Source organism: Hemicordylus capensis, chromosome 1 (assembly GCF_027244095.1).
Source record: "Hemicordylus capensis ecotype Gifberg chromosome 1, rHemCap1.1.pri, whole genome shotgun sequence".
Taxonomy (NCBI): domain Eukaryota; kingdom Metazoa; phylum Chordata; class Lepidosauria; order Squamata; family Cordylidae; genus Hemicordylus; species Hemicordylus capensis.
The window spans coordinates 243,096,447-243,123,119 of NC_069657.1; the positions used below are offsets into that span (position 1 = coordinate 243,096,447).

General features: G+C 44.8%; 1 protein-coding gene across 4 annotated transcripts in view; it reads left to right on the forward strand.

Annotated features, from left to right (window-relative positions):
• The window catches only part of COL4A1 (collagen type IV alpha 1 chain), a 214,336-nt gene that overhangs the window by 108,685 nt on the left and 78,978 nt on the right, over window positions 1-26,673 (forward strand). For all 4 annotated transcript variants that reach the window (XR_008313135.1, XR_008313136.1, XM_053283868.1 and 1 more), the window contains 7 exons: window positions 3,920-3,961; window positions 15,456-15,549; window positions 15,855-15,890; window positions 18,296-18,460; window positions 19,938-20,033; window positions 21,651-21,731; window positions 25,279-25,349. Coding sequence is in view for 2 of the 4 variants with exons in the window: in XM_053283868.1 (XP_053139843.1) it covers window positions 3,920-3,961; window positions 15,456-15,549; window positions 15,855-15,890; window positions 18,296-18,460; window positions 19,938-20,033; window positions 21,651-21,731; window positions 25,279-25,349 (585 nt within the window). In the remaining 2 variants the exon portion in view is untranslated. The remainder of the gene's footprint in view (window positions 1-3,919; window positions 3,962-15,455; window positions 15,550-15,854; window positions 15,891-18,295; window positions 18,461-19,937; window positions 20,034-21,650; window positions 21,732-25,278; window positions 25,350-26,673) is intronic.

Consider the following 26,673-nt stretch of genomic DNA (forward strand, 5'->3'; position numbering starts at 1 on the left):
CACTCTAATCCTCAACATGTAAACTCAGAAACAAACTCAAGCAGCTCTTTTACCCCTATCACAGCAGCAAGCAGCCCAGTTCGCATTTTGTTTAAGCAGAAAGCATAACCTATAGTGTATATCTATACACTACAGTGTATATAGCGTGTATAGTGTTTGTCTATACACTACAGAAGGAAAGGCCACCAATCTGACTTCAAACAGAACAGCAGAATGTCGTATATGGTTACTCCAATATCTTAGGATTTAAAGACAACCACGCATTTCATTGGCAAGAGAGTTTTTAAAATGAGTTTCTTGTGATCTGATTTGCAAAGACTTATTTTGAAGCAAGTGTATAAAAATAGATTTTTGGTGGTGGAGGAGGCTTAATGTTCATTTTAGCAATATGTGAAGCTACTTTCAAAAAGTTCGGTTATTTTAGCAATAGCAATAGCAATAGCACTTACATTTATATACCGCTTTATAGCCGGAGCTCTCTAAGCGGTTTACTATGATTTAGCATATTGCCCCCAACATTCTGGGTACTCATTTTACCGACCTCGGAAGGATGGAAGGCTGAGTCAACCTTGAGCCCCTGGTCAGGATCGAACTTGTAACCTTCTGGTTACAGGGCGGCAGTTTTTACCACTGCGCCACCAGGGGCTCTTTTTAATCCATTACAAGCTTATTAAAAAGATAATATGTGTTATTTATATATGAGCTACTATTTTTAGCACAAAGCAAAATAAAATAGCAATGATTATAAGGGGAAACGTGTTGAGAAAGTTCAATTTTCTCACATTTTTTCTATTTAAGCCATCTTTGTTGCTAAAAAAGCAGCATATAAATATATGTAATGGGGTGTGTGTGTGTGTGTGTGTGTGTGTGTGTGTGTGTGTGTGTGTGTGTGTGGAGAGAGAGAGAGACCCACATACAGAGACCAGATTAAAGCTATAAGGAGTTTAGTATCTTCAGGAACAAAAGGTATAAACAAAAACAGATCCATTTTGTTAGAGCATTTCTTTTTCTCATTCTTTTAAAAGTTTTTAATACATTTGAACTGCCTAATTTCCTTCAAGAAGATATATTGTTGGGATGGAGAGGGTTTTTCTTACAAATTCAAATCAAATCTTTATTGTTACGGTCATTTGACCAGCAAAACACAAAGTACAAAAACTTTACATAAAAGCAAACTTGGTCAAATAAGTAATAAATTGTTAAAACATAAAACAGAGCCGTAACGCCTGAGTTCATCCATTACATAAAACAGAAGGCTCCATGCATTATAATAATCTATAATTTAATTCAATCCAACCCCATATCTCGCTTCTCAACATTTCTTATCCTAGACTTGTTAGCCAGAAAACAATTCTTCGCCTCGTCATAAGATACTATATCCCAATGGTCTGTTAAAAGTAATTCCAAATAGAACTGCTCAGAATAACTGGGGTATGTTGTTTAAAAAGGACTTATATATCTCTCCTGCAAAGTTCAAAAAAACTGACAATTCAAGATAACATGGGCCTTTGACTCAACTTCCCCAGAACCACAAGGGCAGACACGCTCCTTATAGGGGATCTTACAGTATCTCCCCTCCCAGACAGCTGTTTCTAAGCCCTCTGGAAACTAGGTACTAATATTTTATTAAGGTATCTTCCTGGGCCAGACAGTGATATATGGTTACCTAAATAAGTGTCAACCCTTGTCTGGCTCCTGTCCATCTGTTTCTCCATATCCATAATGGGTTGGTGCAGACATGATCTCGCTCTCCCATAGCCCAAGACAACCAAAGCATTGCTGGAGAAGCCATAGTAGTTCAACCCGTTCTCCACATAGTATTTCCACCTAGACCTATATATATCATTCAACACTCATTCAACACTAAGGGTGCTAGTCCTACTGGCTGAAAAATCAACTTCAGCCAATATTCAAATATTACCAGCCAAACACCTGCCTCCACCCAAATCCAGCCTGCTTCCAATTGTAGAAATGCATTAGAAACACCCCGGGTTAGTACAAGTTTGTATTAGAACCAAAAATGATTTATTTATTTTTAGTGTAAAACTCTCTCACACAAACACGAAGAAGAAACACATGCACACAAATTGACATTACTTCTCTCAGGTGTATGTATACACACTCACGCGGGGGTGGGTTGGAAGAGGAATACAGTGGCTTAAGCAAGGGGTTGGTTGCTTAATCTCTCTCTCTCTCTCTCAATCTCTCTCTCACTCACACAAAACAAACGGATAAGAGTTGGGGTTTGTATGTTTTACTTTCCTGGGGAGGAGACAAGCCTCTATTCCAGGTTGAGCATTCTGAGTCTGATAGGATGTAGTTATCTGCTGGGGGGGTGGGGTTGAGGGTCAGTGCTAACTGAGTTTCACAGTTAGCACTGTGTTAGCACTGTGAAACTCAGCGTTGCTTGCACTTTAGGTGGGCTTCTGAGTGGCAAACAGCCAGCAACTCCATTGTCCTGGTGGCAAACTGCAGTACATTCAGAGGCGGGCCAGAGTAGAGGAGGAGCACAAGACCTCAGGAGAAAAAAATCAGGCTGCTGCTGCTGCTGCTGCTCCCCCTTCTAGGAAAGAGCAGGAATAGCAGCAGAAAGTGAAGTTAATCCTTTTTATGAAGCTGCTGCCGCCAAGGAACTGCCGATCTGGGTTCACCCGGATCCCCCCCTGCTCCTTTCATGTGGACGCTTGTGCTGCCTGTCCATAAAGCTGGGCAGCAGGAGCACCCGGCAGTGGGGAAATCCCCCAGAGCAGTGCATTATGAGATGCAGGAGGTCACAGCCGGATTGACCCCCTCCCACTCTCCACTTGTGGTTCGTTCGCATGGTGGTTGTGTGGGCAGGCGGCATGAGTAATCCCACAGCTGCGAGGATCTCGTGAGGGAAGGTAGCTTGTGTCTTGCCTTCCCCCTCCCCCGCCCTCCCCACTCCTACTCGAAACAGTCAATTGAATGACCTTGAGATGTCATTAGCCATAACGTAGTGCAGGGGTTCTTAGCCGGGGGTACCTGGGGCAGATCTAGGGAGTGGGCTGTGGAAAAATAAATGTATAACTAAAAGTAGCTCCCCCCAAACATTGTTTATAATAAAATACGTTATGTATTAAATTGTATAATTGAATTTAAATTATACCTTCACTATTGACAAGAGACACCAGAGTGTAACAAGCTCTACTTTTCCCAGCCTTTCTCAGCCATATGAAAAGGACCCAGAGCTGCTTCTCTGTAATTTTCTGCTCTACTTCCCCTGTTCCATTTCTGGTAGGGATGCGCACAAATCGATTTGGCGGGGCGGGGAGCGGAGCAGTACCTTTAAGCATGAGTACAGCTGGTCCTTACTTGTTCCTCCTCTGCCCCCCATCACATTTCCTGGTGCGGCGCTGTGCTGCTCAGAAGTCTGCATCTACCTGCCTGCAATGCAGCGCCAGGATGCATATGGCCACTTCACATGCCATGTGTGTCCCGCTGCTGCACTGCCGGCAGGCACGCACTGACTTCTGAGCAGTGCAGCGCCGCACCAATGGGGGGCAGAGGAGGAACAAGTAAGGACCAGCTGTACTCATGCTTAAATTTACCGTTCCGTGCCCTGCCAAAACGATTCGTGCAAATCCCTAGTTTCTGGAATCCCACTAAAGTTTCATAGACCTTCAGTCATGAAAAATATATTATGTAAATAGGAAGGGGATCCATGGGTAATATTTAAGAACCCCTGATTTAGTGTGTGGCCCAGATACACATTGGAGGAAAATGTGGGATTTCTATGTGTGCAAAATGGAAGGGGGCTGATATGCATTGCTGTCGTAAGTTATGGCAGGCATGCATCTTGACTTCCTGGCCCTCATGCATGATGACTGATTTGTTTCCATTTACAATAAGAATATTTTTCTTTTGTCAGTATTAAAATGTAAATTGCTTCTTTTTTCAGGGAGATAAGGGTGTACCAGGTCCTGCAGGACCTCCAGGAATAGTAAGTATAAAACATTATGAGTAAATTAAAGTATAACTTGATGTGAAAATCATAGGACATAGTTAAAAATTATATATGAGGATTTTGATTCAGTTGAGATGATTCCTCTTTTCAATGTGATCTGAATTTGAGAATTTCTTATACAGGTGGCCCTCGTTATTCATGGGGGTTCCGTTCCTGCCTACAACTATGGATAACTCAACTGCGAATAACGAGACCTTGAGCCTATAGCAATTTCGAGTTCCAGAGCCCTGGAAAATGACCAAAAACCCCAGGAAAATAGCAGAAATAAAGATGGAATGCAGCACTGTACTTTGGCCACCTCAGCTCTCATAGCATAGGAAGCTGCCATATACTAAGTCAGACCATAGGTCCATCTAGCTCAGTATTGTCTTCACAGACTGGCAGCGACTTCTCCAAGGTTGCAAGCCCCACTATCTTGGAGAAGCCAGGGAGGGAACTTGGGACCTTCTGCCCTTCCCAGAGCGGCTCCATCCCCCAAGGGGAATATCTTACAGTGCTGACACTTCTAGTCTTCCACGGTGGACCCTGCTTAGCTAAGGAGACATTTCATGCTTGCTACTACAAGACCAGCTCTCCTCTCTGCTACTCTCCAGGTGCTCCAGCAATTGTCCCTAGCTCCTCCAGTAATGCATAATCATAAGAACAGGCCCAAGGCCTATTTAGTCCAGCAACCTGTTCCACACAGTGGTCCAACAGATGCCTCTGGGAGCCCACAGGCAAGTGATGAGAGCATGCCCTCTCTCTTGTTGTTGCTCCCCTGCAATTGGTATTGAGAGGCATTGTGCCTCTAAAGCTGGAGGTAGCCATAGTCACAAGACTAGTAGCTATTGATAGCCCTGCCTTCCATTAATTTGTCTTTTAATAGTGAAGTTTCCCCATCCCACAGCTGAAGTCCAACATTTAGCAGCACCAATCCCTGGCTGGTAGGTTGGCCAAAGAGGCATTACAGAATTGGTATCAGTGCACATGGGGAAGTTTCTTCACTCCACTGCTGGAGTTACTAGCACTCCATCTCTCTAGTCTCTGGCCTGCAGCAGCAAAAATCAAACTGAAAAAGCAGTGGAGTTCCTTCACTCCACTGTTGGAGTTAGTGGCACTCTATCCCTAGTTTTCTGCTAGGAGCAGAGATCACATAGCAAAAGCAGGCCCTACAGAGGCAGACTTGCTGCCTCCATTGTCGTCGTCGTCATCAACATCATCATCATCATCATCATCGGAACATAGGAAGCTGCCATATACTGAGTCAGACCATTGGTCTATCTAGCTCAGTATTGTCTTCACAGACTGGCAGCGGCTTCTCCAAGGTTGCAGGCAGGCATCTCTCTCAGCCCTATCTTGGAGATGCTGCCAGGGAGGGAACTTGAAACCTTCTGCTCTTCCCAGAGCGGCTTCATCCCCTGAGGGGAATATCTTGCAGTGCTCACACATCCTCCTCATCTTCATCTTCCTCCTTGAACCTGTAGAAAGTGCAGATGTAGCTTTCTGGTGATGACAGCCACTCCACAACTCTGGGGGTGGGTGTAGCTACCTTCTCAAAGTAGCTGGTGATGGTGCTTTGCTTGGTCTTGCTTTGCAGAGCCTGGTAGGTGTCCTCATAGGCTTGCAGAGCAGCCTCCAGTTGCTTTTTGAACTTGATGCTGCGCTCCGTCAGGGAATCAAGTTAATACACTTTTTCCGCCAAGGCAGTCCCCACAGCTGCGGGATCTCAGAGAGCCCCTTGGTGGTGAAGGAAGCTTCTCTTCCTCTTTCTCCTCTTCTCCCTCACTCTCAATAGCTGCCTGGATGATCTCCTCCAATTCTTGCTCTGTGAGCTCCTCCTGATAGGATTGGAAGAGTTCCTCCACATCATATGGCTGATGTCTTCCAGGCCTTCTCCACCAAGGTTGGTGATCCACTGTACCTCATCGGCTACAGTGGGAATGGCTGCAGTAGATGAAGAGGTGACTGCCCCAGGCCACAACTTCTTCCACACTAAGTTCCATGTGTATGGGGCTTGATAGCTGCAAGGGATGCCATGATGTTCTCAATGCAATCCACGAAACTGTAGCTCCTCCAGCAATCGCTGACCGACAGAGAGGGATCAGTTTCCATGAGATCCAGCAGCCTCCTGAAGGTGCAGCAAGTGTAGTAGAACTTGAAGGTTGCGATCAGACCTTGGTCCATTGGTTATATTAATGAGGCGGTGTTGGGCAGCAAGGAGGCGATCTCCCACGTTAGGTGTGCAAACTGCAGGGCTTCAGGATGGCCAGGGGCATTGTCAAGCAGCAAGAGGACTCTGAAGGCCAGGTTCTTGGAGGCCAGATATCTCTGCACCTCATGCAGGAAGCAGTTGTTCACACAGTCAGAGAAAACTGCTGTGGTCATGCATGCTCTCCTGTTGCCTCTCCAGAAGATAGGAAGCTGGCTTTTATTCTTCCCTTTCAGGGCACGAGGGTTCTGTGCTCACTACAGGAGCATAGGCTTGATCACGCAGTCCCCTGCAGCATTGCCACACACCAGCAGAGTGAAGCGGTCCTTGGCTGCCTTGAAAACCAGAGCAGTTTTTTCTTCTTTGCTGATGGAGTGGGATGACAAGAGCTTCCAGAACAGGCCCATCTCATCAGTATTGAAGATCTTCTGGCCTATACCTCCTGGGCTCAGTCAGCCACTGGAATGCCGCTGGATATTAGTGGTCCACCAATGCCACTTCCCCTGCCAGCTTGATGTTGTGGAGACTGTAGCAGTACTTGAATTTTTCGAACCAGCCCTTGCTCGCCTGGAAACCGCACTCAGTGCCTTTGGATGCTTTCACCACTTGTCCACCTTCTGCTGCAAACTACCTGTAAAGCCACTGTGCTTTCTCGCAGATTACTGGTCCACTCAGTGGCATGTTCCTCTGGGTTTTATCCTCCATTGACAAGCTGAGGGTCTTCTCCTTTATTCCATGTGGGGATCGCATGGATGGAACACCACTTTGAGAATCTGAGACGTGCTGGACACCACATTCCCACGGATACTGGCTTTGCTTTCCTGGATGGAGTGGACAGTGGACTCATTGATGCCATAATGGTGTGCAATGGAAGCCACACTGTCTCCATGAGCCAAAATGTCCAGCAGCTTCACCTTTTCATTTAAGGGCAACACTTTGTGTGATCTCTTGCCACTCCCTTCATCAGAGCTCTCTGCTGTGTGCTTGCTCATTTTGAGTGTAGAGGAAGTAAAAATTTGTAAAGTAATGTAGAGTACAGCACAGTAATTGTGCCAAATAACCGGCCCCCCTTGCCACACACACACACAATTGATAAATTACAGTACATGTACATCACAGTAGGGATGTGCACGAAGATCGTTGTTGCCGACGGGGGGTAGCACTTTAAGGGCGGGGGAGGGTGTACTCACCCCTCCCGCTGCATTTCCCCCGCCGGCGTGCTGTCATTTGGAAGCCCCTCGGGGTGGCGTTCCTTCCTGCCGCCCCGTTTGCCCCGTCGGCCGGAAGTGGCCGGAAGTCGCGAGTGCGTGTGTGCCCGTCGTGCACACGCGCCTTTCTGCCATGTGCGCAAGCACGTACGACAGGTGCACGCGTGCTCGCGACATCCGGCCGACGGGGTAAACGGGGCGGCAGGGAGGAACGCTGCCGCCCCGAAGGGCTTCCAAATGACAGCGCACCGGCGGGGAAAATGCGGCGGGAGGGGTGAGTACACCCTCCCCTGCCCTTAAAGCGCTACCCCCCATCGGCAACGAAACGCCGAAACGCCCCCAGTGCCGAAACGTTTCGGAGGCCTTCATAATGGCCTCCGAAACGTTTCAGGCACATGCCTACACCACAGTACTGTAACTGATAATTAAAACCAATCAATTAATCAAACAAATCAACTTTCAGTGGACACAGTACAATGTTTAAAATCCATTTCCAATGGACACTTGAGATCAATTTTCAATGGATACAGTATTAAAAATCAATTTTCAATCCATTTTTTGTGTACAGTATGTACTTAGAATTTAGGTGCTCATTAAATTTTAATAGCTATTTAAATTAACTACAGTTATACTGTACAGTAATAAATTTACCAAGATTAAAATTTTATTTGGACTTTTAAATTAAAAAATAGAATTTCATAATTAAAATCAAATTTATTACAGTGATACAGTACTGTAATCTAACCAGGGCTGCACAACACTGCAAAAGGCTCCTCCAAGAACCTGTACAGGGATGGCTGAAGAAAGTCTCCCAAGGGCTTCCAAGGGATTACAAAGGCTCCACAGGGGGAAGGGGGGAAACTAAAAGCCTCCAAAAGCTCTAGAGCAATGGCTCCTAAAGGCTTCCAATGGCTCCCTGAGGGCACCAGATACTCTCAAATCTCTATTTTTACATCAAAACACACTCCAAAACCACACATAAAATCACTCCTCCATCCTTCTCCAAACTCCTCTCACTACCCACAAGCACATGCAGGAAGAACACGACCATATATGAATGGATCTATGTGTAGAAAACTTTGGATACATGAGATCGTTAATCCACAGATACTGAGGTTGGGTATGTAGTTTCCAACCATGGATACGCAGAACTGTGAATATTGGAGCCGCGAATAATGGGGGCCAACTTTATGTATCCTGCAAACCACTGAGTAGTTAAGAATCATGTATGTGTTTATATGTTGTTTAGTCTAGGGTTAACTAATAAAGAAACTGGGAGGAAGGGACTCAGACTGAAGGATATAAGCTGTAACTGGTTGTGGTTTGAATTGTTTATTTTTATTTTTATTTTTTGAAAGGATCAGGTTTGGTTTGGTTTGAAACAAGAAATCCTCTTTATTTCAAAAATATTTGAACTTACTCTGTTGAACACCACATACCTATAGCATTCTCCCTCACTATCAAAGACAATAGATATTTTAGGAGAGTATTGAAGATAAGTGGTGGCAGTGGATACAGGAACTGTCATATATGCCATTTGTCATTGAAATGTATGAAAATACATTGCTTCTCAGCTGACATCCCTTGGAACATTTGAAGCATGAACTGAAAGCACAGCCACTACCATTCTGTCATTAGAAAGCAATTACCATAATAGCCACTTCATATTGAAAAAGATATTGTTGTCAGTAGGCTTGTATGGGGTTTGGAAAACTTGATCATGTTATTTCATTGAACTCCCTTGCCACCGACCTCCTGTGGTTTCTCAAAGCTTTCCTTTTGCACTATTTATGGTGGAACAGGCATTTTAAAGCTCAGAATCAGCTGCTGAACAAGTGCATCTTTTTTTTTTTAATGAATTCATGCGTCGTCACCATCATAAGAATTGTTTACACGCTGGAATTGTTTACATGGTGGAATCCATTCCCCTACCTCACCTTCCATCACCACGATTCCCACCACACTTCTGTTGGAAGAAGTCATCTGTTGGAAGGAAGCCATAGAACCAGTCCTACAATCAGCAGCTACAGGATTCTGCTCCCCATATTTCACCTTCCCCAGACACAATGGGAGCCTTGGCACCATCCTAGACCTCCGCAAACTCAACAAATGCATACAGTACAAGCGCTTTCATAAGATATCTGTACCAACAATTCTTCCCCTTCTACATCAGAGGATGTGTTTCAACTCATTAGACCTCACACGTCTACTACCACCTTACCATCCACCCACAACATCGGCAGCACCTTCGCTTCAGAGTCAACAGACATCAGTTCAGCTCCCTGCTCTTCGGATTGGCTTCTGCCCTGAGGGTTTTCCCAAAATGCATGGCCCCAATGGTAGCCTTCCTACAGCAGCAGGGGATCCAAATCTTCCTATTTTTAGATGACTGGCTCATCATAGGCATCACTCTTCAACAGATCCAAGACTCTCTGGCAACCACTATAGACCTCTTACAACGTCTTGGCCTTCAAGTCAATTATGAGAAGTCCATGCTCAACCCCACCAGATGCATGGAGTTCACAGGACTTCCACTCGACACACGCCGAAGTCTACCTACCAGCCAAGAGGATCCATGCCATCTCCTCCCTGCTTAGGTCCATTGCAACTCACCATGCATGGATTATTCAACCACTGCTAGGCTATATCGCCTCTACAACTCCCTTTCTCACATCTCTGCTCTCGTGCGTGTTACAACATTAGTTCCTTCACCATTTCAATCCCCAGAGCGATGCCCAGACCCACTGGCTGAACATATCCCCTCAGGTCCAAGCCTCGTTTGCCTGGTGGTTGGACCCCCATCGTCTCCACACAGAGTCCCCATTCCATCCTCCACTGCCAGGACATGTCGTGATGCCTCCAAAGAAGGTTCGGGAACCCACTTAGGAGACCTCCATCTCCAGGACATCGAGGGCTCAGCCTACGTCCAAGCCAATGCCTTCAGCAGGTCAGGCACAGATTTATATGAGTGGCAGATGAAACCCTCGGTCATCCATGATCTGTTTGCCAAATGGGGCACACTGGACATCGACCTGTTAAATTCATTCCTCAATATTCAGTGCAGCCACTTTTGCTCCAGAGCAGGGAGAGGTGTGCACTCCCTGGGAAATGCCTTCTCCCTCAGCTGGAGGGGACTCTTTGCTCACCTCCCCCCACCCTTTCCCTCTACTTTCCAGGATGCTTCACAAGATACAGCAAAATGGCCTGGCCTGCGTCCTGATCACCCCCTAGTGGCCCAGATGTCCATGGTCCCCCCATCTTTTCCTGCTCTCAAAGGGCTGTCATCTCAGATTCTCTGCTTCCAAACCTACTCACCCAGTATGTGGGGAAGCTTCTCCATCCCAACCTACCCACACTAAATCTCATGGTGTGGAGGATCTTCTGTCCTTTGCACACAACCTACAGAGGGTCCTCACTGTATCCAGAAAACCTGCAACATTCAAATCCTGCTGTTGCAAATGGCAACGTTTACTTACCTTCCTAGCTTCCAGGAATGCCTCTCCTTGCCATTAGGGATGTGCAAACCGGCTTGACGTCAAGCCAGTTCGACGGTGAACTGGTTCAGTTTGATGGTTCGGGGTCGAACCGAACCACCTCCTGTTTGGTCCAACGCCGGACCGAACACCCCCCAACTGTTCAGGGGTTTATGGACCTTTTTTGGTGGGTTTTTGTTGTGTGTGTTTTTAGGGAAATTTTTTTTTAACCTTATCCCCCTCAGGGGAGTTCCTGGAGGCAGCGGTGGTGGGGGTCTCTGGAGGTTCCCCCTCCCCCTGCCAGCTCTCCTTATGGTCCCCTCTGGCTGGTTGAGCCAGTTTTCAGCCTTCTCCCCTCAGCACAGCAGCTATTTTGGAGGCCGTGTGCCTGAGCAATTGGCCTCTGTGTGGCCCAGGCCATGCAGAAGCCAATTGCTCAGGCGCGCTGCCTCCAAAATGGCCACCACACCCTGGGGAGAAGGCAGAAAACAAGCTGAAGATCTGGCTGAACCAGCCAGAGGGGGCCATTGGGAGAGCTGGCAGGGGGAGGGGGAACCTCCGCGGACACAAACACACCCCACCGCCTCCAGGAACTCCCTCAAGGGAGATAAGGTTAAAAACTTTTTTTCTTTAAAAAAAAAAACACGTTCGCGAACGTGGACCAGACCGAGCCAGGGTGTTCGAGGGGGGGCCTGACCGAACTGGCCCAGTTGGGTTCGAGTCTGGTCCAGGCTTGAACCCAACTGGGCCAGCCGGTTCCATGCATATCCCTACTTGCCATCACCTCAGCTAGGTGAGTCAGTGAATTGCAGGCACTGAGGTTTGGACCCCCCCCCCCAATACCTGGTCTTCCACCGTGACAAGGTGGTGCTCTGGTCTGGTGTCTCCTTCCTCCCAAAGGTTTTTTCGACTTTTCACTGCTCTCAGCCACTTACTTTGCCGGTGTTTTTCCTGAACCCAGAGGTTCCCACTCACAGATGCCTCCACTCTCTTGATGTGCACAGTGCCCTGGCGTTCTATGTACATTGCACTAAAAACTACAGAAAGTCAAATTCCCTTTTTGTGACCCACTGAGGTCTCAGTCAAGGTACGCAAGCCTCCTCACAGATCTTTCTTGTTGGGTTGTTCGAGACATTACTCTCTGTTATCAATTGGCCAAAAAAGACTTATCTTCCTTGATTAAGGCACACTCCACTGGAGTGGTGGCAGCCTCCACCACCTTTGACTGCAGTGTTCCACTGGACATCATCTGCCAAGCTGCGACTTGGGCCTTGCCACGTTCGTCCATGCACCATTACGCCTTGGATGTCCACTCCGGCAGAGATGCTTTCATCAGCACTACCATTCTCCAGTCGCTCTTCTCTTGCTCTCCTGCCTCCAGGTAGCTTGCTATGCGCCCATTCGTGTAAAGCACAGAGACCAAGTCAAAGAGCGACAGGTTGCTTCCCTGTAACTTTGGTTCTTCTAGTGGTCATCTGTGTTCTTACATGTCAACCCATCCTCCCCACTCTAGATTCTCTAGGTTGACAGACTCAGGAACTGAAGGAGGAAACCCAGCACATAGCACCAAGAGGGGAAGGGCAGCTGCTAAAATGCTGAGGAGAATTCAAGCTCGGAGAAACTCTGATGTGGTCTCTGCACAGGCAAAACCCATTTGTGTAAGAGCACTGATAACCACTAGAAGAACCAAAGTTACAGGTAAGCAACCTGCCATTTTTCAAAACAGTTTAGAACATCCTCTCTTGTAGCCTCAAATTGGTCCAGTTCTTCAGCCTCCAAGCCTGAGAAGCTCCGTTCTGGTGTGTGTACATGCTCAGTATCCTCTGCCAAGAAGACAAATGCACACTTTTGCAAAGAGTTTATGTTGTTTTCTGTTCATTTGGGCTGGACCTCTATTTTCTTAAGGAAATCTTCTTCCCTTTTATAGCTTCCCTAACTATATTTGTTAGCTACATTGGCATCCTCCTGAATTTGGTGGTACCTTTCCTCCTTCTTGGTATACATTCCAACTGAGCTTCTATTATTGTGGTTTTAAATGTGTTCCATGCTTTCTGGAGTGATTTGACCCTCCTGACTTGCCCTTTCAGGTTCCTTTTTACCGGTCCCCTCATTTTTGAGAAGTTTCCTCTTCTAAGCAGGGACGGAGCCTGACCACCAGCGGCCCATGTCTGGCCATGACGGTGGCCCCACTCACCCCGGCCACCGCATCTGACGTCAGATGTGGGGGCTAGCCACACCCCTGCGTCTGACATCAGATGCGGGAGGGGGGATGGTTCTGGCTCCTGAACGGGGCCCCGCGGCTCCATTCGGGAGCATGTGTCAGGCCAGTGCTGCATTTGCAGTGCCGGCCATTTAACTCCTGAAGGGGCTGCGCAGCCCCTTCTTGAGCTAGTCTGGGACTGGCGCTGTGTTCACAGGCAGGGAAGAGCTGCTCCTGGCTGTGCCGCTAATGCAGCATCCATTTAACTCCCGAACGGTGGCTGCATGGCCCCCACTTGGGAGCTAAAGCAGCACCCCCGCATCTGACATCAGACGCGGGGGGCATGTCGGGGCCACGAGGCGCAGCCGCTGATTGGGTGCAGCTTGGGTTCTTTGAACCTGTTGGCCCAATGGTGGCTCCACCACTGCTTCTAAATCCAATGCATATATGTCGGACTTCCTTGGCAGTTCTCCACTCACCTATAAGCTGAATTGGATTGCACTATGGTCACTGTTCCCCAGTGGTTTTACAACTCTGAAATCTTGCACCAGATCCTGGGCACCACTCAGGATTAAGTCCAAGGTCACCTTCTCTCTGGTTGGTTCTGTGCCAACTGTTCTAAGGCACTTGGCCTCTCTGTCAATACCTGCACATTAATTTGCCCAGTCTATGTGAGGGTAATTGAAATCACCCATAATTACAGCTCTGTCTTAGGATTCACTTCTTAGGATATTTGTAAAGTAGTAGGTTTCTACATCAAATGCTTTTTTGTTTTGTTTATAATGCTATTGTAATGAGGCAGTATTTTTTCAGAGAGGCACAATGAGGTAAACTAGGTTCTAAAAGTAAATAGAAAATTATTTGCTGGACTAGATTGCAGGATGGGTGAAAGCTGGAGAAGTAAATTATAAAACTGTGGATTTCTTTTTAGTCATATAAAAAAGCCTTGATCTGCTCCCAGGCAGTATGTGTGTTTGGGTCGGGGTGGGGGAAGGAGAATGAAGTTTATTTGTTAAAGTTCCTCTTAAAAAGAAGAAGAAAGGTAGGCCATCTTTTGTCTTCTCCCAGTGTCTCATAATATTGTCTAGGAGCCAAAAAGCCTCCTACCTTGCAAGGCTGCAATAGGGATTACATATACATACTTTAGTTTACAGGGATTGTTATGAGTGAACTACAAAAAATGAACTATAAAAACCAAGGAAATTTGATGGCATCTGATGTTCATGCCATGGGACTATGAGATCTGATGTCCAGCCTGAGATATTGTATTGGCCTACAAAATCATAACCATGGAAACATAATTTGGCTATGTCCTCCATATTTCAATCCACTACCTGCATAGACTGGTGACAACAGCAAAAGCTGCGATTAGTGTTGCAGCAATATTTAAGAAGAACTTGGTAATATGTGCCTCTGAGCATATGATGAGTGCCATTAACTCAGCAAGCAACAACTACAGTAAACACAATTGGTAAAAGATAACCTTTTAGACAGAATCTTCTGTTCATAAATGGTACGAGGAATGTTTACCATAAGGATGGAGACTTGCACATTTATAATAACATTTAGTAACTATTCACAATTGTACTTTTATTTCAGAGCAAAACAGAGATATGCAACTCCTGCTTCTGAAGATTTACAATGAAGAAGCTCCTTTACTGTCACTTTTTCATACCACTTGCCTAGTATATTTGACACAGTCTCAGTGGGAGAAAAACAGTCAAAAGAATCTTTTTAAATTTGAAAAATAAGACAAACCCAATTCTATTAAATGCAGTAACATATTCCTATGGTATCCATCCCTCTGGTAAGCATGTAGTAAACATCCCTTGTAGCAGTATGCCTTGTAGAAATGCATCAGGCAGAAATGCATCAGGGGAATCTCTGGGAAGTGATTGGGGAAACTGCACTTGTTGCATTTCTGCCATTTTTCCACAGTGCAATGTCACGCTGGAAGACCAAGCATGGAGCCTCATTTCTAAAGCCAGCAAAATAATACGCGAGACTGTGCAAAGTCTTTACAGCATATATGGCATAGAAGTTAGGATGGTGCTTTAAGTTACAATTTCCACACTTTTTAGACCATGACTAAAAATTGAAAACATCTTAACTCTCATCTTAAATGAAGATTTATGTATTGCTAATTATATGGCAACAACTGAAGCTGTTCCAAATTGTTCTGAAAATGATTCATTGACAACCTCATATCAGGAAAGTTGAACATGTGATATACAATCAACGTATCAGTTATGGCTACAATCCTAAACATGGTTGAATTAAATGGAACTGAAGCAGGCTGCTGTGTGTTTAGAACTCAAGCCCATCACTCTAATCGGTCTGAAGATGGAACCTTTTCAAGTTTTGAATTTCCCTATATCTTGCTTTTCACCCTTTAATTTAGGTTAGAGATAAAGAAGACATAATAGTATTTGGTGAAAAAGGAGATTCAGGTCCGCCAGGATTCACAGGTCCAAAAGGTGAACTGGGTCCCAAAGGTAACTTTTGCTAATTGTATATTGCTTTATTTTATATTTCTGCTATTTTAAATTAGAAATCAACTCAAATGAATAAATGCCATGGTTAAATTCACCTTTCTGATAAGTTTGCATATGCTGGCACATTTCTGGATGTTCAATAATTATATTTTGCCATGATAGGAAGGGGGATAATTGTAGAGAAAACCAGTAAATGTTGATTTTTAAAGATAGTAGCCTACGTTTTCTGTGGGGCCCAGCTTATCTGCACATTGAGACCAATCCAAATGTTCACTGTCTGAGAATTCACAACATTTGTTTTGTAGGTTTTCCAGGGCCACCAGGGCCACCAGGTCCTCCAGGTAAGAATATTTGTTTTTAATTTATTGGATGGTTGGTTTTAGGATGAGTCTTGCTTTTCCCCATACTTGTTGCTTTCTAGTTGTCCATATACTTAGGTGCTCTCTTTTTCTGTGCACTAGAAGGCAGACTCTTTTGAAAAGAAAAGAAAAAGACTTAGTTGGGGCTGTGTTAGAAGGAAACTTCCTCCCTAGAGTCAGTCTTTCTCCAGTCTCTGCAGTAAACTGACTCAAGTTCAAAGCCTGGGCAAAGAAGCTTATTCTGTCTACTTTAATCCTTGTTTTCTGACAAAGCAAGAAGAGAGAGAAGTGAAATAATGCCTTGGATGTCACTTGGGCATTCAACCTAAGAGCAGATTTAACAGCTTCTCCGCCATCCCTATGAAATAGATGAATAGCATGAATGAATGTTTTATTTCACAGTCACAGATATTTAAATCCTCAAAAAAAGAAGAATACAAATGTGGCATAGTACAAATTCAGATTACTCCATAAACCCTTACATACAAAATCATGAAGTAATCTCTACATCATTCCGAGAACATTAATCCTCCTAACTAATCCAAGATCATTTCGGTTCTTGTCTTAATGGGCAAACTCACAAAATTGCTACCCTGCTTGCAATGTGGTCATTATTGTGCTTCATACAATACTTCAGTAGAACAGCAGCTGACCTGCCAGGAAAGGTGAAATTCTTTCTAATTCTACTGTAATGTGGAAGAAAACATTACATGACTAGCAGTTTCTTGGCTTTCCCCTTCACAGGGGACAGCCAGCCTCCAGATGGCTGCGCAACTCCCAGCAGTGCTGCTTGTGTGGGCAGCAACAAACAGGATTGTCTGGGAGGAGGTAGGTGCGATCCTGCCTTCCTCCCCGCCCTGTGTACAGAGTGGTGTGAATTACCTCTATATCTTGGGAAAGTTTCCTCATAGGAAACGGTGTTATATGGAGTCAGACCATTGGTCCATCTAGCTCAGTATTGTCTACTAGTGCTAATTTGTATAGTACCCACTAATTTTTGTCACCCCCTTTGTAGGCGACTAAAATGGGGAGCCTTTTCAACCCTTTTGTGGTGGAACTCATGAAACATGGTTGGATTTTCCAGCATGGGGGTGTGGCTTGCTTACTGTAATGAATCTGTCTCTTTTTTCAGAGAAAATAGCACGCCTCCACAGGCAGCAGAGGCACTTTGTGTTTTGTCCTCCCAGCAACCAGCAGCCACTTCTGGTAGCCACTAACTGCCAGCAACCCCTTTTTTCCTTCCCCAGAATGCATTAGGGAGGGGGAAACGGCAGCTCCAGGCATGGCCACAGTTTGAAATGCTTCTACTGCCCACCAAGATGTGACATGCAGCTTGGTTACAGTAAGCCACCCCCATCCCCCAAATTAAACAGCTTTATGCCCCCTATCAAAATTAAACAACTTCATGCCCCACCAGGATTCGTCCCAACCCCTGAATCTCTAGCACCCCCAAATTCACTTAAGTGAAAATATTTGGATCAGTGCTATTGTATACATTAACTGTCAGAGGCTCTCCAGGGTTTCAGACAGGTGTTGTTTTCCCCCCTTGACTCTGCCTAGAAATATCAGACATTGAACCTGGGACATTCTGCATGCAGAGCTTGTGCTCTGCCACTGAGCTATCGCCCCATCCCTACTATCTCTCCTACTGTATATTGTAGGAAGAAGAGGCATGATGGCTTTTTTAAAGGAAAGGGAGGGGTGTGGGTAAAGTTCAACATGGCAGCTCATCTTGGCCTATTATTTACTACTACCACTACTACTACTATCTTAACTTGGTCTTTAAAGCCTGAAATGACTGGGATCCAAAGCACGTGAAAGACCATTTCCTCCCACGTGGGCCTTCTGGATCCCTGAGGTGGGCTACAGAGGCGCTTCAGCGTACTCTCCTGCTTGTGGAAGGACAGCTGGTGAGCTTGCTTCTCATTAGTAGCAACCCGGCTGTGGAAGTCCCTGACCCAGGGTGGGTGGCAGGTCTGTCTTGCCCCCTCTGTTGCTTGGTGTCAGCATCTTCTTAAAAACAAATTAATTTAAACTGGTTTTAAATTTGTAAGCTTGCTATGTCTGAGCTGTGATTTTATTCAGCTGCTGTTTTTAACGTGTCTCTTGGTCTTGTTTTTAAATTGGTTTTGTATTTTAATGAATTTCTGTTTGGATTTGATGTTGTACACCACCTTGAACATAGAAGAGGGAGGATATAAATCCATCTTATTTGTTTGTTATTTCTCTTTGTAAACCACCCTGAGCCATTTTTGGAAGGGCGGTATAGAAATTGAATTATTATTATTATTATTAAATGTAATAAATAAAAAACATATTCATCTTTTTTTTCCTTCTCTGTTGCTTTTCTGTTCGTTCTATTTATGACTAATGTTGTCATAATGAAGGGCAACCCAGCCCAGGGATAACAGGGGCACCTGGTTTTCCTGGCGATAGAGGAGAAAAGGGTGATCGGGGGCCCCCTGGACTTTCTTTGCCTGGGCCAAAAGGAAGAGATGGATTTACAGGACCTCGTGGCCAACCAGGCCCTCCAGGCCCACCTGGCATAACAGGCAAGTCAGCATATGCAGTCCAAAGTATACAGCTAATTGTATGCGTATTAGGAGCTAAGGTAAAAAGAAATATTGAAGTCATGGACAGAAAAATTGAAAATAATCTTGTGTTTTTAGAATATGAAATTGTTCTGAAGTGAGCTACTTCATCATCAGATCAATAGCCTAATTTAAAACAATGACTTTGGCTTGCATAAGTGGAGTCACAATGAGTGGTGGGTGAGCACCCACCCGTTCACTCGCTGCCTCACTCCCATCCATGGGGGTGACCCAGGTCATTGGCACCCCTCCCTACTTGGCGCCCTTGACAACCGCATAATTCACCTAGTGGATGGGCCAGGAGATCAAGGGAAGGGGGAAAGGAGAGATGCAAAGTGTGAGTGTTATAAGATTATATCACAAACAATATTCAGTAGCTGGTATTTTGCAATAAGCCATGCAAATTTCCTGTTTGTACAGATCACATTTTCCACTGTACGAAATATTGAGCTGTGAGTTTTCAAAAATTGAAATAGTCACATGCAAAAAACATCTTACCATAAGGGAAGGTGTGCATACAGTTTGCCAGAATGGGGCATACATGTACATTTTTGCATGGAAAACGGATTTTGTGGAAAGGGTTTTCACAAAGGAAAGGGTCCAAACTCATTCTTTTGACTCCAGTGTAGGTTATACTCCATCCTCCAAGCTTCCCTCCCAATGTGAAATAGGAGCTTGACCCAGAAGCCCCTACAATGATAGAGTGTCATCTGCAATATGCTGTACTTTCCCACGCTATCTGGAGGAAGATGCAGAGCGGTGACTTTTATGATCTTTTTTTAGTCCCATTGACAGCAACATCTGCACATTTTCCTATTGGGAGGGATGCCTGGAAGGATCAAAGCAGCAATTCATTTGTGTCCTGTTCCCTCCATAGGAACCCTGATTAGGGGCAGGGGAGGATGTGGGGGTTGAGGAAGAGAGTGTGGGAGTGGGAGGAGGAGGAGAGGGAGCAGGGAAGGGGCTGTCATGGGGATCCCATGAGCACCCAGTACCAAACCGCCCCCCCCCAAAAAAAAACTTGCAGTTTTCTATGCACTGAATGTATAGTGAAATATCACATGTGAATGATCTGATCACAAATACAGTGAGCAATTATTGCTGCAACTGAGGCAACACTTGCTAGCCATCACAAGAATAAGAATTTTTACTTGCAGTATCTGCAGCCAGCCAGCTCATATATAACCCTTATTCACATTGGTACAAGGTAGTTGGAAATGCTAGTATATAGAAGAGAAGCACTGTGTAAACCACCCTCTGTGAACAAATGAAAATTCTGAATTGTATATTTTGTTGGCTCCAGTTTACTCAAAGAACCATCATTCTTTGCTGCTTGTGGTGGTCCATGTCACTGGCACATATTTCTGTGAGCTGCAGTCTTCTCAGAACAGAGACTTGACCTTTAGAAATAATGTTCTTTCTTTTATTCAAATTGCAGATGGCGGTCTGGATTGTCAACCTGGACAAACTGGTGATAGTGGCTCTCCAGGCCCTCCTGGCCCACAAGGCTATCCAGGGGAAAGTGGAGAAAAAGGTATCAATCCAGAACTTGTTTTTCTGTTTTGGTGCCTTCAGAAGTTTCTGAGTGAGCCTGCCTTCCTTCCTTCCTTCCTTCCTTCCTCTCCCCCTCCCCTCTCTTCTTTATTGCATTGTTTTTTGAGGGAGTGTTGATATTGGGGTCACCAATGGATGTGGGTATAGATTGGATGTATTATTTGAGTGAATAGTTGTAATAAGTTGGGAGGGTGAGGGTAAATCAATTTATCATCATTGTTGTTTCTTGTATTGTGAGTGCAAACTCGTGGAAATGTATGTTTAATAAACTGTTAGTAAGTAACAAAAACACCACCACCACAAAACCTAGGTGAAAGAGTTTCAGGGGAAAGAAAAATAGGTTGCTTCTGAAAAGTGCTGAGCAGAGCAATCCTATGTCCTGCTAACCCAAGTGGCCACTTACACCAGCATAACTGTGGCATAATGTTATCATAATCTCCTGCACCTTAAGAACAAAACAGAGAGCAAAACAATATCACAAAAGGTAATGTAGCAACACCAACAAACACTCCCACAGAGTCCATGGCAACTCCACTGCATGGTATTGAATGCTCATGACATACCCCCATTAACCACAAACTGAAAAAAACCAATTAATACACTGTGAACATAAGAACAGCCCTGCTGGATCAGGCCCAAGGCCCATCTAGTCCCAGCATCCTCTTTCACACAGTGGCCCACCAGATGCCTCCGGAAGCCTACAGGCAGGAGTTGAGGGCATGCCCTCTCTCCTGCTGTTATTCCCTGCAACTGATACTCAGAGGCATCCTGCCTTTGAGGCTGGAGGTGGCCTATAGTGATGGCAGAACAACCTCATGACATCACTCTGTCCTGCAGAAACACACACAATACAACCCAGCAGCAGCCACAGAGACATCCCTTTCCAAAACAGACCACTGTGATTCAGTAACCAAAAGCCCAGACACAACTGAGACCAATAGCCATGGCTCTTCTCAAAAAGAAGATTGAATTCCTCTGCCAGTACAAGCACAGACAGCCTCCTTTTTGCCAAGGGCCACACAGCAGAGGAAGAACATTCCCAGCACAACAGTCGGACAGCCCCGTCATTCACTCCATAGGAACTGTACAAGGATAACTCATGGGTTCCACATGAGAAGGGGTGGAGTCTCATTGAGGGAACAGTGCCTGTGTGACAGGAAGGAACTCTCTGCAAGCAAGAGGAAAGGAAGCCATGACAAAAAGGAGCAATGGGAGTTACAAGAGCAAGCCCACATAACAAAGACCATGTGTCGCCCAGTAGTTCAGTCAGAAAAGGCACTGAAATAGAAAATGGTATGAGATGGAGTGTCAAGTCCTGCAACGGGGAGATACTGAAGTTATCACTGCAAGGCAAGGTGTACTTTTGGGGGACTGTCTGGCAGCTATCACAAAAGGAGGGGCAGGACTAGAATTCTTCAAAAGAGAGCACACAAAAGTTGGACACCTCTTCTGCCAGGGTGAGGGTAGGGAGCTGGGTGCCTGAGGCAACCTCCATTTTCTGCCCTACAAGGGGTGGTCTTTCCGTGGAAGTTACACTTTGGTTTGTAAAGAGTCTTGCACAGAAGCCCCTTAAATATTTCTTTATTTTGTATTGCAGGTGAAAAGGGTGACGGTTGTTTTTGTGATGGATTTGGCCCGCCTGGAGTACCAGGCCCCCAAGGGCTTCCAGGACAACCAGGTAAAACACAAACCTGGCTGGACTGCAAAGCAAACTGTCCAACAGGATTTTCTCTAAATCGTTTTCTTCTTCTTCAATTAATGAACTAGCTTCATATTGCTTCATCCCAGGAGCATGATTGGAGGGCAGAGGATACAACAAAGTAGTTGAAGCTAAGCAGGTCTAGGTCGATCACAGCCTTGGTGGGTGGCCACCCACCTGGCCATCCCAAGTATGCCATCTTGAGAGTTCCACTATGAAAGAAAAGCTGGATATCAAAGTTAGATTATAAATATAGTAAGATGAAATAAAAATACAAATGCTAAGGGCAGGAAGCTTCAAAGGAGGTTGGTATTTTGTAACAATGACCAAAGTAATTGTTGAGTTTCCTCACTAATTCAGTCAATCAATCAATCTTTATTACGGTCACAGACCAGCATAAAGTATATTTTTTAAAAAATTGCTACTAAGTAGCAATAGATTTTACACTCTAAGACACACTACTATCGTAGTGCTAAGAGTGTTGGACTAGGACCGGGGAGACCTGAGTTCAAATCCCAATTCAGCCATGAAACTCACTAGGTGACTCTGGGCCAGTCATGTATCTCTCAGCCTAACCTACCTCACAGGGTTGTTGTGAGGGTAACTATAACCATGTACACCGCTCTGGGCTCCCTAGAGGAAGAGTGGTATATAAATTTGACAGACAGACAGACAGAATAAGAAATATAAAAAATGCTAAAATATATAATTAGCATAAAATGATTTAAAATATAAAAAATAGGCATGAGACTGCACTGAAAATCTAGCTATGGCTGTAATAAGAGACACAGAAGACCCTGGGCTACTCCCCAGACTCTGGTGTAGACTCTTGTGAGAGCTGCCACGCATGGGATTAGTGACGGGTACGTTTAAGAGAAATAGAGAGAGAGAGATGAGAAAAACGCATGTAGTCTATCCTGCACTATTACTGGGCCCTAACTCAGTCCTCTTGTAATCACCCTAGTCAGCTTCTGCAGCTAGCCTGGCTTGTCCCTTGCTCAGCCTCAGGTCCTGCTCTTCCTTTCCAGTTCTGGGGGGTTCAATCCCAGACTGTTTCTTCAGCTGCTTTGGGAGTGAGTCAGTCCTCCAGAGAGTCACAACTCTCCCAGTGGTTTCTCAGCTCTCTTTCTAGCACCAGCTCTGATTCTCTCTAGCTGTGATAGCAACTTGCACTCCACATGAAGGACTCCTTCACATCGGCTCTTCAGCTCTCCAACCTGCACTAAAACTCTGCTGAAGGCAACCTCTTTATATTCATTTTCCCCTCCAAAATTTTCAAACAAACCAATCAAAACAACTCAAGTTTTCTCCCATTATTTTAAAACAGATCCAATCAAATAAAACCTCGCTTTCCTATAAAATTAAACCAATACAATTCTTCTCCCTCCAAAACCAAACTGTAGAACAGGAGCTGTGAACTTTTGACACCCGCACAGCTTTTCAATATAGGGAGTGTAAGCAAAGCAATTGCAATGCAGAAATCTTATATACAAAAAGAGAAGGTTCAGACCTCATTCCTTCACAGACAGAGGTGCACCTAGGTAATTTTGGAGCCTGGACCTAAAGGCCGATGTAGCCCCCCACACACACACACAAATTAAGCATCATCATGCTCGGCTGGGCAACCACACCACCCAGGAGAGACTGAAGAGGATTTGGGGGGCCCTAGCGGCTGTGGAGGCCCTGGACTTCAGCCCCAAAGTCCAGGGGTAAGAGCTCCTCTATTCACAGATACATATTTTGTTTATGTACCAATGAAAGTAGATTTATATAACTGTTTCCAATTCACTTTTTGTAGATTTTTAATGTTTTGTTTTAAAATGTAGTATATAAATAGACACTTTGTGATTTGGATTCATGTGGTCTTATATCGTAGCCAGGGTTCAGTAAGTTCTACAAATGTTTAAAAGCTAGTTTACTAAATTTTGTTGGCCTGCAAAATCAGTGCCAAATAATAATATATAACTCTTCCAGCACAACTCATTTCCACGTGACTAAAGAAAGGCACTCACAGAAAACAAAAAAGAGAGTACAGTATTGAGAATCCACTTCAGGAAATTTCCTTCATGTAAATCTGCACTGGGATTGATAAATGATTTGATGGATAACTTGACAAATATCGATTGACAAAACTACATTGGCTGACCAATGTGCCTTCTCTGGCTAGATCCAGATGTCTTTTTTCATTCAATAAATACTGTATGCAATTTTTACTCATTACCTTAATGAACACTGTTAACTGATTCACATACTGACTAACACTACATCTCTGCAGCAAAAGAATGCCCAGCCACAGCTGTAGTGTTGCTGCTTTGGAAATGCAGGTGCTCATGCATGGGAGGAGGGCAATCTTTGAAAATCTCCCCTCCCCACAAGAAGTACTCTTTGCAACTGAGAAACATGTCTCTGAGGGTCACACAGTCCTCAGGGCCCTATTTCTAGGTTGTTAAAAGTGCTTCCATGGAACAGAAAGATGCACGAAAATCCCTCCTATGCAAGCACCCTTGCTTTCGAAGTAGGGATCCTACCGCTGCAGGGATGCCGTGTCAATCAGGACACTGGCCACTGTTTTGTCCCAGCAGTATACAAATATACTTCTGCAAATATTTTACATTTTTAAAAAGAAATGCAGGTGAAACTCGGAAAATTAGAATATCGTGCAAAAGTCCATTAATTTCAGTAATGCAAATTAAAAGGTGAAACTGATATATGAGACAGATGCATTACATGCAAAGCGAGATAAGTCAAGCCTTAATTTGTTATAATTGTGACAATCATGGCGTACAGCTCATGAAAACCCCAAATCCACAATCCCAGAAAATTAGAATATTACATGGAACTAAGAAGACAAGGATTGTAGAACAGAACAATATCGGACCTCTGAAAAGTATAAGCATGCATATGTATTCAGTACTTGGTTTGGGCCCCTTTTGCAGCAATTACTGCCTCAGTGCGGCATGGCATGGATTCTGTCAGCCTGTGGCACTGATGAGGTGTTATGAAAGACCAGGATGCTTCATTAGCGGCCTTCAGCTCTTCTGCATTGTTTGATCTCATGTCTCTCATCCTTCTCTTGGCAATGCCCCATAGATTCTCTATAGGGTCAGGTCAGGCGAGTTTGCTGGCCAATCAAGCACAGTACACTGTATACTTTTCAGAGGTCCGATATTGTTCTATTCTACAATCCTTGTCTTCTTGGTTCCATGTAATATTCTAATTTTCTGAGATTGTGGATTTGGGGTTTTCATGAGCTGTACGCCATGATCATCACAATTATAACAAATTAAGGCTTGACTTATCTCGCTTTGCATGTAATGCGTCTGTCTCATATATCAGTTTCACCTTTTAATTTGCATTACTGAAATTAATGAACTTTTGCACAATATTCTAATTTTCCAAGTTTCACCTGTATTTTGAAGCAATCTCCTCACAATATCAAACTGGAAATAGTGCAAATGCTGGGAAAGTATTTATTAAAAGAATATGGCACTTGTCCATTAAACTGAATTTTACTGTTCTTTGAAAGGTTATCCAGGACCAGCAGGTGCTAAAGGGGACAGGGGCTTTCCTGGATCTGATGGCATCCCAGGAGTGGCAGTAAGTAAATGGCCTAGACACTTTACATTAATTGTTAGTGGTTTTTCTTATAAAATGTGTAACTGTGTAATCAGTTAGCTTCAAAGTGCATCATTTCAGTAAAATGAACTGAAGCTACAAGATGGGTCCCTTTCAGTAGTTAAGGGATGGTATTGTCTTGTACTGAATAGGAGAAATTCCTTTCTCTCTGAAAATATTGGCTGGCTTTCAGAGTAAAGAAGCAACTGTGCAGCTCGAGAGCAGCCTCACAGAACTTCCCAACAAACTGCACTGGTGCAGCAGGGATGTGGCAATTTTTGACACCCTCCCCATCCTCAAGGAGTCCTCTGTGTCACCTGAAAATATGTTCCTCAGGGTTGCTTAGCTTTCATTGACATGTTTTCGGGTTGCACAGAGGGCTTCCTGGGGAAAGGGTGTGTGTCAAAAATTACTACTTCCCTGCTGCACCACTGTAGTTAGTTGGGAAGCATTTCAGAGGTCCTTTGAAGCTTTTACCACAGGCTTTAGGGCAGGTGTTAAACTACAACTCTCATCATCCCCAGCCACAATTATTGTGGCTGGGGATGGTGGGAGTTGTAGTTCAAAAACAGCTAGAGGGCCAAGTTTGCTCACCCCTGCTTTAAGGCTTTGATAACCAATTTGATCTTTTCAAGGGCTGTTCAGGCTGAGGAATTGGCCTCTGGGGGAGGTGTTAGTCAGGAAGGGCTGAAGAAGATTGCACTATTAGCTGCCCTAATTATGGTCTCCTTCCTGGATACAGTGTAATTTGGAGCCAAGGACATGGCAGCCAACATGGTGGCAAAGCAAAATGTTTGGCTGAGAAGTTGAGATGATGATCTGGATTCTCAAACTCAGCTTGCTAGTATTCCCTTTGCTGGATTCAAACATTTTGGGGAAACAGTTTGGAGGCATTTGTAGAGGTACTTGTAGAAAGCAAAGATTAGAAAAAAAGGCATTACCATCTGCTAAGAAAAGGGAGTGTAAATCTAAAAAGTTCTTTCATCAGACCAAACAGACATCCAGAGCCCAAAGCTTAGCTCAGGAAGATATGCAGGTAAGAAGAGTGGTTTCGAGCCAAGTTGGAGGCTCTGGTTTCCAACTAGGGCTGAGCCCTGGCATCTTTCAGTGAAGCACTGGCTAAAAGAAGGACATCAGACTGCCAATCAAGAAGATACCAGAATTCACACTGAGAATGCCTCTCATTGGCATGCTCATCTCTCTCTCGGCCCCCCCCCCCCACCCCTGAAGCTGGCACCTGGAAAATCTCATTGACTCTTTGTGAACATTTTTGCACCCTGTTTATAACTACTGCCTAGGGGTCACA